General features: G+C 38.9%; 1 protein-coding gene across 1 annotated transcript in view; it reads left to right on the forward strand.

Annotated features, from left to right (window-relative positions):
- Positions 1–12,194, forward strand: part of CSMD1 (CUB and Sushi multiple domains 1) — a 2,090,842-nt gene that overhangs the window by 1,991,383 nt on the left and 87,265 nt on the right. Inside the window, exon 51 of the mRNA XM_003271406.4 lies at positions 7,545–7,739. Within this exon, the coding sequence (XP_003271454.2) occupies positions 7,545–7,739 (195 nt within the window). The remainder of the gene's footprint in view (positions 1–7,544; positions 7,740–12,194) is intronic.

The raw sequence follows: 12,194 nt of genomic DNA on the forward strand, positions 1-12,194 counted from the left end.
ACCCCATCTCTACTAAATATACAAAAAATTAGCCGGGCGTGGTGGTGGGCACCTGTAGTCCCAGCTACTCGGGCGGCTGAGGCAGGAGAATGGCGTGAACCCGGGAGGCGGAGCTTGCAGTGAGCCAAGATTCCACCACTGCACTCCAGCCCGGGCGACAGACCGAGACTCTGTCTTAAAAAAAAAAAAAAGGAACGAAATAATGTCTTGTGCAGTGACTTGGATGGAGCTGGAGGCCATTATTCTAAGTGAAGTAACTCAGGAATGGAAAACCAAATATCGTTATGTTCTCACTTTTAAGTGGGAGCTAATCTATAAGGATGCAAAGGCAGAAGAATGATAGAATGGACTCTGGGGACTCAAGCGGATGATAGGCAGACTGGTGAGGGATAAAAGACTACATATTGGATGCAGTGCACACTGCTTGGATGACAGGTGCACTAAAATCTCAGAAATCACCACTAAATTACTTATCCATGTAACCGAAAACAGTTGTATTCCAAAAACTATTGAAATAATTTTCTAAAAGCCAAAAAGAAAAGAATCCCATGTTCTTGATTTTGTCTTGGTGGACGGGTTTTTTTTAGACAGCATTGTTGAAATTGGGTGGTATGAAAGACATTTAAAAGGTCTTAGTATCCTAGTTTTCCCCAAAAACTTTATATGCATTTTTTTCCCAAACCAAAGTTATCTTGTTATTTAGGCTTCTAAGGTATGAGAACTAAAACCAGTTTTTCTCTCGTGTGTCCAGTAAGCATAGGTTGTTAATGATAGACTGCACACTTTGCTTTAGTTGTGTGTATGAGGAACAGTTGTGAGGTTGATTAAATCAGTTTATTCCAATGACGTCTAATCATATTTTTATAAATCTCATTAAATGTGCTTGAACTAAAGTTTGTTATAAGAAGCGCATACCCACACTGAGTGTGATAGGGGAAACTTCTCTGTTAAGAAACAAAACAAAACAATTGCATACAGAATCTAGGGGCTGATTAGAATATCACAGAAGATTTGTAAGTTTCTGAAATTTTTGAGAGAGAAGGGCAAAGGGCTTTATTTATGGTAATCTCACTTCCCTTGTCTGAATATCTTAAAGCAATGGTTATTCTTCTATCCTGTCACTTGCTGAATGAGTCTATAATAAATCAGAATTACTCAGGGCAAAATTAAAAGCTGATATTTCTTAAGTAAAATGGAAAGTATTTTGTGTTGTTGCTGAAACACTCACAAGTCAGGGAAATTTGTCTTGTGCACAGGACTATATATTGTTTATGCTTTCAACTGATCTGATTTGGGAAGCATAATTTAAGGTTTTTAGTACAAAAATGTGTCAACCATATCAAAATAGTCAACGGTATTAACCATGTCAAATATTTTGAAATCATCTCCGGTAAATGTTCTCCTGAATTTGTGAAAATTGAAGAAAATTATTCCTTTATACCTCTATAAGGTAATAGAAAGGAGCCTGTATTTCCTTAAAAATAAAAAAGAAGGAATATAAGGTAAACTGGCAAGTCGAACAACGTCTGTCATGCCAGCTAAACGCTTATGTTTACGAAAACATATTTAATTTTACAAAACTTGACCTGGCAATTTATTGACTTATAATTGTTAAAAATATTGATTTATAAAATTTATATTAGCAAAACACTTTATTTTGCTACATTTTTCCAGGTTGACCAAAATTTTAAAACATTCAAGGAGTTTGTTATTCATCTGATACCTGTATGCTACTGTGTTTGGAGCTCTTGTTGATTCAATTCTTGAAACTCTGCTTGGAGTTACTCATTTTAGTCATTTGTAGAATAAATCAAATTTTCCCGTACTGTTTCTAGTGTTCAGAGAAAGTGACAAGCCAGAAACGCAACATGATGTGAGAGCCACAGATGGAAATTCTGGCTTGGTTAGGGTGAGCCTGGGCTTCCTTGCTCCTCTGTAACTTGCAAATAAATACAAATAATAGTGATACCGTCCTTTTCTGTCTCAGTGTCGTGAGTGAGAATCCGTTTACAGTAAAATTATGTACACAATTACATACACAATGTGAAAAGAGCTCTTTAAACAGGTGCACGTCCTGGGAGCAGCCGCGCTCTGCAGTATCTGCCTATGATGGTGGGGCACTGGGGAGTGCTGGCAGGTACAGGCAACAGCCCAGGAGAGCTCTACCTAAGATATTTTTGTTAGAAAGAAGCAAGTGTTTTCTTTGAAAATGTCAGTACAGAGGTACTCAGGCTGTTTCGTGTTGCCTCCTGACTGTAGCTCCACTTTGTCTCAAGTCTTAGGGGAGGTGTACGTACTCACTGCAGCTGCCTTTGAGTGTTAGGGCCGTCCCTGGGCAGAAATGAGAGCCCAGTAGAAAGCCGTTTCCGAGGCCCTCCTTCCCCTTCTCCCCAGTGCCCCTGGCTCACGCTTTGCCTTCTGTGATGTTCGGCTCACATTTTTGCTCCAGTTCTTAACTTCAGCTTCATGTGTTCTACCATCCTCCATATTTCTCAGTTTTATCTTATTCCCTTAATCTATAATGTTTAATGTCATGAAATGAAAATGTCCCTATAGGCTATATTTTTGCTCTCTTTTCACTTTTTCCTCTCTAAGTATGATATTGTGGGAAGAAATAACAAATTAAGAATATAACAGAAGCTTCGTAGTCTTCCTAAATAATCCCTTGTTCAACTATTATGCATTGATTTTTATAACCTTTTGCATTTATGTGTGGTAGATATATATTAAAATTTATATATACATATAAATTACATATGTATATATATTTATATGTGTTTATGTGTTTATAATGTGTATGTGTTTGTGTACATGTATATTTGTACCTCAAGACAGAAGATTTTTTCTTTGGGACTTAGTTTAACTATTTCCAGTTTTTCTTGTAAACAAATAAAGTCCTCTCAGCTTTCAGTTTTTCAGCCTAACTGTAAAATGATGTCTGTGCCTATCAGGCCACTACTGCTAAGTCCCTTTGATCTCTTGGTTGCCTTTTTCCCTGACCGTTAGTAATATATAGAAAACCTGGAAACTGTGGAAAACGGTTAAAAAAGGACCAAAAACCATGGGCGATTTCATCAGCCAGAAACCACGTCAAATCTTTTTCTTCATTCCAACTATTTTTCTTCTACCTGTTAAGAGAAAACTTTCGACACATGAAATTTAGCAGAGTTTATTTGAGTAAATAGATGTATCAATCAGGCAGCATTCAAATCCAGGAAAGGTGCAGAGAGCTCCACCCAGCAATGTGGGCAGTAGCACTGATAGAAAAAGGAAGGGACATGGGGAGGCAGCTGGAGGAGCCACCTCGGGGCACCTGCCCGACTAGGGCGTGGTCTGCCTAGTCGGGGGCCTGTGATGGGCTGAAGCAAGGCTGCTGTGATTAGCTGAGACTCAGTTACTTGTTACAGAACATCCTCTTGAGTCGCGTTGCAGTTTGTTATGTACTGAGTGAGGTCGCAGTTCACTGTGTAGGAATTCAAAGTACAAAGGCAACTCGAAGCCACATTGATTTATTTACTTATTTTTATTTTACTTTAAGTTCTGGGAGTCATGTGCAGAACGTGCAGGTTTGTTCCATAGGTATACATGTGCCATGGTGGTTTGCTGCACCCACCAACCCGTCATCTAGGTTTTAAATCCTGCGTGGTTTAAGTATTTGTCCTAATGCTCTCCCTCCCCTTGTCGCTTACCTGCCGACAGGCCCTGGTGTGTGTTGTTCCCCTCCCTGTGTCCATGTGTTCTCATTTTTCAACTCCCACTTATAAATGAGAACATGCGGTGTTTGGTTTTCTGTTCCCGTGTTAACCGTCATTCTCAGTGAGCCAAATTTATTTTAACACACTGCTTTTCTTGAGATCTGAAGTCCACAACAGCAATACAATTGATACTAAAGCTTGTCGCTTTCTGACAATCTGTAATGCATGAACAACGAAAATGCCTTATCTATAGCATCAGTTGGTGTCTTACCAATAAAATATTACTTTTGTGTTGAACATAGATTATCAATAATTTTATCATAGTGTTTATTCAATCAATGGTATATTGATAGGAAATTTACACCTAAATCAAAGAGAATGTTTTCACTGTGAAACCGTGTGGTCACAGGAAATTTAAAAATTGAAGTTTGCTACAGATAAGTGTTATAGATTATTCATAAAGAACTTTCAAAATAAAATATCTTAAGATATGATTTTTTGGTAGAAATTGTAGCCTAGAAGTAATAGTTGAAAGAGAACAAGGAATGAAATAAATTTGTTGGGTTTCTTTTAAATGAATATTCGGAAGTATAAAGTTGCTGTAGTATTGTTCTCTTGGACTTGAGTAAAAGTGGTATTTTATTTAAGGGCACTTTTATCATAATTTGCCTGTCATATACTGGTAATGTCAATGACTTAAACTTATGAGGAAAATTTTAGATTTTTAATGAAGTGTGTATAAAGAGATTAATGTTTTTTAAAAATATTCTTTTAAGGGTGTGCAAGTGAAATTTTGCACCAAAACTAAGCATTTGACTCTGAAGTAAGGTAGAGGTTGAGGATGCACAGAACAGGAGAAAACGTAGTGAGTTAGGGGAGGTTGAGTGTAGACACCTTTGTGGGAGTGTGTGTGACAGGGAGTGCAGGAAGACACGGTTTTCAGGCTTCTGATGTCAGTGACTAGAAACTACGTACAGGCATGTGAATCAGTAGACTGGGGTAGGTGTTTGGGGGTTGTAAAATGTTCTGTTTTTATTTGAATTCAATATCCTCTCACAAGAGTCACAGTTCTGTTATCAGATTTTTGCCACATTATTTTATTGGACCAAGATAAAGGACATTCTTTGTGACAGCCTTATTGACCACAGCAAATCAGGGCCCACCATTCCATGGGGGCTGTTGGCACTGTTTTTGTATGAACGCTGGGGTGCATGGAGACGCAACTGACAAAGACTGGACCTTTTCTACCACTCCTTAGGGAAAATGGTCTGGCATCCTCTTAGTTTATATTATTTGGGATTTCTCCTCTCAAATTACATCATAGAGTATTCAAACTCAATTTTTTTTGTATGTTCTGTACCTATCATTTTTTAAAAATATTAAATAAAATGATAGTTTGCACAAGTTTCTGGAAATCTCCAATCTTCAACTCTCATCCTTCAGTTAACAAAGGACAGGATATACTTTAATATTAATATTTATTTCAGTCCTCACTTTTCTTTTTACTCTTAATTTCCGCTCATACACGTTTATTTCCTCTCTTTCTTTTTGTTGTGGCAATATATTTTCTTGGCAGGCTATTTTTCAAAGCATACACACATATAATTATATTTTATATATATATACACACACACACATACACACATATAGTGTCTAATTTGTCAGACAGTATACTAAAAAAATTGTAAAAAGACAGTGTTTACAACAAATGAGGCTATAGCATATCCAAAAAAAAAAAAAAGAAAAAGAGATGTGAGCAAATAATCCAACTAGCCTAAGATAATTACAAACCGAACCAAATACCATTTTCATGAAGAAAGAGATCATCATGAAGAATTTGGAAATTGATACTGTAGATGGTGTCAGCCCAAAAAATTGTTGATTCTGTTATGTGAACCAAATTGGAATTTTTGGCTGGGTGCAGTGGCTCGTACCTGTAATCCCAGCACTTTGGGAGGCTGAGCATGAGGATCACTTGATCCAAGCCTTCAGGACCAGCCTGGGCCATATAACGAGACCTTGTCTATATAAAACAACAAGGAAACAACAAACAAAAAAAGAAAGAACAAAGTTGAGTCATTCTTGGCAGAAATAAAGTTTGTAAAAGATAGTTCAGGTTATTAGAAACAATTCTAGAAGCATGTTTTTTGGTGAAATTAAATGCATTTTATTTGAAATATGCAGTCAGATTCAAGTTGAGTTATAAATTTATGAGGCTAAAGCTTTTAAGGACTTTTCAGAAACAGTTTTGCTAGGAATTCAAAGAGTATTTTGGCTGGAGAGAAGTATTATTTTTATCATTGGGTTAAACATTTGAATCTTCATATAAATTTAGAATAATTGCTTCAACCTAAAAAAATATTTGAGGGAAATAAACCTAAGGATTACTTTTAAATTAGCAATTTTTCTTCACATTTTAAACTTCATTGTTACTGTTGTGATAATATCAAAAAGACCTACATTTTTCAGTGTATTTTTACAAAGCACTTGTAAATTACTGAGAAAAGACTAATCAAGATTTTTGTAACATTTTGGTTATGCCTGACTCAATTACAATAAACTTGTATAGAATTTGAATATAGGCTGGGTGCAGTGGCTGATGCCTGTAATCCCAGCACTTTGGGAGGCCACGGTGGGTGGATCACTTGAGGTCAGGAGTTCTAGACCAGCCTGGCCCACGTGGTGAAACCCCATTTCTACTAAAAACACAAAAATTAGCTGGGCGTGGTGGCGGACATCTGTATCCCCATAGTCCCAGCTACTTGGGAGGCTGAGGCAGGAGAATCGCTTGAACCCAGGAGGTAGAAGTTGCAGTGAGCCGAGATCGTGCCACTGCCCTCCAGCCTGGCAGCCTGGGAGAGAGAGAGCGAGACTTTGTCACACACACAAAAAAAGAATTTAAAATATAACACTATGATTCTGAAAAAAGCTATAGTCTCTCCAGTTAATTCTTCCCAACTCAATAAATTAATCAATTTGATCAATTTTCTTGGTGGTTGATTGTAATGAATGATAGCTATCAAAGCCTCATAATTAGGGAAATGGTTCTGGTTTCTAATTTTCTGTAATTTATTTTAAATCATCTTGCACTTTTCAAAGAATATATACCCACGTACAACTCAGACTTTGCATATATTTTCAGTATATTTACAAAGTCCTTGACGTCTGCCCTGGTAAGAGTAAACTATTACTACTACTGTTGCTGTCACTGTTACGATTGTTACTACTCTTTCTTAAGTAACTGCTATATTCTAGGCCCTTTTCTAAGGATATGAATAGATGGTCTCCTTTAAGACTTGTTGAACGTTTTTCTGAACAGTATTAGTGCAGTATACCTGTGTATTTCTGTGTGTTTCTACATTCATTGATATATAGATATATTATATATGCATGTTTCATAGGTTTGAAGAAATGAGGGCATCTGATTTTCTGAAAATTAGTGTCCCAGCTGGTTTGCAATTACAGAATTACTATTCCAACTTCCTCCAAGGATATTGAGAAAAATTATATGTAAGATTGTTATTTGCATATGCTCATTACCCTCATGAAAATTTTCATCAACTCCAGTGAGCGGTATACTTTTGTGGAAGTGATTTACCCCCTTTACAGTTCAGTCTGACTGCAGACTTCCCGGGACATCTGTAATGAGGCAATTGAATGCATTTTACATATGGGATCGTTCTCATATGTCTATGTGGGTGGTAGAGAAACACTGAGATAATATGTAATGGCATCGACTTTGCCGAACAAGATCAGTTTCATATAGCAAGGTCTTACCATTCAAAGCAAGCACGGTCTGATCTTTTCCAAAAAAGAAAAATGATGATGTGATGTGTGTTTCTCTTCCAGCGGTCCCTTGCCCCAGCATTGAAGCTCAGCTCTCAGAACATGTCATCTGGAGGCTGGTTTCAGGATCCTTGAATGAGTACGGAGCTCAAGTATTGCTGAGCTGCAGTCCTGGTTACTACTTAGAGGGCCGGAGGCTTGTGCAGTGCCAGGCCAATGGTACGTGGAACATAGGAGATGAGAGGCCAAGCTGTCGAGGTAAGTGATGAGGGAGACACCCCTGAAAGACACGGCATCCTAGATTATTCTAGATGACTTCTGTCAACGGTGAGCTTCTCTAGTGGAGCTATCGTCTACCATAGTCTTATAGATCAAAAGAACAAATGGTCTGTGTTTTCGTTACAGTGTGAATATGTATTGTCATGTGACATACTTAAACCACATTGCTGCTGGATTAGGCATTTGATGTTGTCTTTTCCTTGTAAATAATTGTATTTTTCCAACTGTATTTCAAATCAGCTCAAAGACAAATACAAACCTATGTGTAAAAAGATAACTCTTAGGCCATAGACAGCCTATTCAAGAGTTCTAATTAGGATCTTGGGAAATAGTATTAATTTTGAAGATATTGTGTTCTCAAATAATGACTGTCTTCACAAGGGAGATGATTATTCTCTTAGGTACAAGATAAGCAGTTAAAGCTTTCAGGGAGTTTCACATTAAATATGGATAAATAGAAAAATACAGCAACGCTAGTATTGTTCAGAGCCCTCTGATTCAGATGTATCTGGTATACAATCTTTACTTGATTGTTCACAGAAAATTATTATGCATAAAAACAAGTAGTTAGAATAGTGTACAATTTATACAATACACAGATTAGTAAGAATACATCAGAATAAAAAATGAAAAAGATGAAAGCATGAATGTTTAACTGTCTTTGATAATAATTTTAATTCAACTTTTAATAGAACAAACATTAATGAAACACATACCACAAGCTCTTCACCAGGAACACAAAGATAAATCAGGAAGGACTGCTGGCCTCCCGGAGCTCAAAGCTTTCATAATCGTAATGAACATGGTCCCTGTTTCTCCAAGATAGCCCTGCCTGAAGCCTGTTTTCCAGGTGTTTATTAATGACTGCTTGTCACTCTGAACAGTGTCCTGGTTTGGATGGTTAATGACCTGGTCACTGAGTTTGCAGAGCCCTTCCTCTTTATCACACCTTTGCCCCTTAGGAAATGCCCCCCTTCCCAACATTCTTGCCAGTCATGCACAGATTTTGTCACCTGGAGATTCCGGCATTAGCACCGGTAAGGAGAGAATAGAAGGAGTCAGGAACACTAACCTTTTGCCTATTTTAGACTCTTCCCGCCAACATCATTTTGTCAATTTCAAACCAGAAATAGGATCTTAAACACAGACACTGATTAACTTTTTCCAGGTGGGGTTTTACACAAGGCTTCTGCGGCTGCAACAACCCAGTACAGCCTTTTCTTGTCTCCCTAATTTCCCAGGGATGCCCAGCTACGGTGTCCCTGTCTGCCCAGAGCAGGGCCATGCCAAATGGTATTTGCTGCGCGGCAATTTTCCATGCTCACAGCTCAGCATTCCCGAAGAATTTTCACATACAATGGATAGCTTTCTATTTAAGGGAATGTTAACAAATACCTCATTCCTGAACTAAACTCATTAGTAGCAAGGCGTTAACCTCATCTTGGGAAAGAAAGCAAAGTTAGAGCTCTGCTGTCCTTGACCAGTGTTTCTGCTTCCAGCTTCTGAAATTCTGGAAAGTCTGTTTTCCTGCCTCTGGTTTTATCTACCGTATTCTGGTGTTTCTGACACGGAGTGCAGTCCAGTCACAACCCCCACACATCATTCATCATCGCATGTCTTGTTGTCTCGGGCCACACATTTGTTTTCTGAATTGTCAGCTGCTTGCTGACTTGCAAGCTGGGCACGAGCTGTTCTATCACACTTTGCTATCTGTCTCTTGAATGTCATCGTGGACATGTGGCATTTTCCAGAGTCACTGGATTCCAGCTGAAATCATTGTTGATTAAAAAAAAAAGATTTTATTAATGTTTGTAGCTCAGGTTGTGACACTTTGGCCGGGGGAGTTCCTTTCACGCAGCTTTTTCGTTTGGTCCCTCTAACATCTCTGAAATGGTCCTTGTTTTCTCATAAAAACAGGATGTTCTATGGTTATCTGAAATTTTTCTTACCCAAACACATTGTTCTCCAAAAAGCCCTGGTATCTTCTGGTGGAAAATGGTGTCAGAGAACCAAATCCACTCCAGGGAATGCAGTGTGCTGTGCGTATGGTCGGTGAGCTGGGGAAAGTTGACATGGAGTGTGTTGTTACTTTTGTGACCAAAGTGAAATTTTCTGCTTCTCTTTTTTTTTCCCCAAAAGGCCTGATATTGATATTGTCAATTTATTCTTATATCTACTATGTATATTTAAAAAATTAAAAAATTTTTTTTAATTGTGCTAATACAGGGCTTGTCAATCTTTTTTTCTCTTTTTGGAGCATAGGTGTGCCATCTTAGATGTCATAGTGCGTGACTTTTTGTTTAAATTGGGATGCTTGCTAAAATTTACAAGCCGTAATGGCCTCTTTCTCCTCTTTTTCTCTCTTGCCTCAGTGTTTTGGAAATGACATCAGAGTACAGAAGTCTAGAAACCCCTCTACCAAGGTCATTCAGCAGACCCTCTATGGAAGGGATAGCCCAGCCTCTTTGAAAGCAACTATTATCAGGGGTTTTCTTAAAATTTTAATTTTTAAAATTTGAGGACCTGTGTTAGTTATTGATTGCTGCATAACCAGTCACCACATGCTAAGGGCCTCATGATAACACAGATTCACTACAGCCCAGCTTCTGGGCTCAGATACCTGGCACATTTTGGACGGATCATCCACTCTACTGTCTCAGAGGGCTGAGTTCATGGTGTTGACAGGGCTGGAGGCCCAGTGAGGTCCATTGAGGTCCAGTGAGGTCCAGTGAGTCCATTGAGGTCCAGTGAGTCCACTGAGGTCCAGTGAGGTCCAGTGAGTCCATTGAGGTCCAGTGAGTCCACTGAGGTCCAGTGAGGTCCAGTGAGGCCCAGTGAGGTCCATTGAGGTCCAGTGAGGTCCAGTGAGTCCACTGAGGTCCAGTGAGTCCATTGAGGTCCAGTGAGGTCCAGTGAGGTCCAGTGAAGTCCAGTGAGATCCAGTGAGGTCCAGTGAAGTCCAGTGAAGTCCAGTGAGGTCCAGTGAGTCCATTGAGGTCCAGTGAGGTCCAGTCAAGCCCAGTGGGCTCCAGTGAGGTCCAGTGAGGTCCAGTGGGATCCACTGAGGTCCAGTGAGGTTCAGGTCAGCTTCCCAAACCTGGCTTCTGGGCAGAGTTCATGCCCTTGTGGCGTGTGGCTGAGGGCCTTATGTTATTGCTGCTGATGATGGGGAAATACTAAACTCCTGGCCCTGTGTCCCCCACCCCACCAGGCCCTCTCCCGAGTCCAATCTCTCTGACTTCAGGAAGGACTTAGTCCCTAATAAGGGCTCCCCTCACGGGGCTGTTCCCATCCAGATCATCTCATTTTTTATTAACTCAAAGTCAGCTGACTCCTAACGTATTCAGAGTTCTGCCCTCACTCAAGGGGAGAGGATTTGAGGAGATGTCTCGACTCAGGGGTGGGACACATAGGGACCACCTTCGAATTCTGCCTACTACTAGACCCCAAAGACCTTTTTATAACTATATCATGCATTAAAAACTATTATTATTTTAAAATATTCATTTGTTAATTTATTTACACTAAAACAGATACAATTTTACATGTGTATTAATTTAAAGTAACATGTCAATTACATGCTCACATAACACATTTTTATGAATAATAAGGATTCATTTTCAAACAAAGCAAAAATTAAAGTGAAGAATGTCATCATTTTAAAATTTTTCAAAGCCCCTTAATGTGTGGCTTAATACAGGTGGCTGGATTCTCAGCAACTTCTGCACTAACTTTGTCAAAGGCTTGTTGTTTTGGTGGAGATATGTAAAATAAAATATATTGACGGTTGGTAGTGTAGTCATTGGAAAGGGAGATGCTTGTTGACCGCTAAAAGAATATCAGAGATGTCCAGGAGTTCTTGGATCCCATTTTTAGAAGAGCTATTTCAGAATAACACCACAAAATACACGGTTTTAGGGCCCGTGTATCTAAGGCACAGGCAGGCAGTACACAAAGCAGTGGAGGGAACAGTACAAACAACAGTTGTCTTGTGTTTCCCTCCAACATGGGTTTTCATGAGTACTAGTGTCATTATCTATATATTGTTCACAACCAGCTTTAGTGCAATATTCAATATTATTGATTTTATTTACTTGGGACAAATATTGAGTTCCTCAATATGATAACCATCTACTCACTTGAAAGTCGCTTAATAATATCAGAGAAAACACAGGCAATGTAGTGGTGAGAATTACACCACCTTTAAAACACAGGCAATGTAGTGGTGAGAATTACACCACCTTTAAAACTTTATTCCCCCAAAAAGAAAGTGAAAAACACAATTGTTAAAAACTTAAAATGTAAGCTAGGCGTAGTGGCTCATGCCTATAATCCCAACAATTTGGGAGGCCAAGGTGAGTGGATCACCTGAGGTCAGGAGTTTGAGACCAGCCTGGTCAATGTGGCAAAACCCTGTCTCTACTAAAAAATACA

Source organism: Nomascus leucogenys, chromosome 4, assembly GCF_006542625.1.
Source record: "Nomascus leucogenys isolate Asia chromosome 4, Asia_NLE_v1, whole genome shotgun sequence".
NCBI classification, from domain to species: domain Eukaryota; kingdom Metazoa; phylum Chordata; class Mammalia; order Primates; family Hylobatidae; genus Nomascus; species Nomascus leucogenys.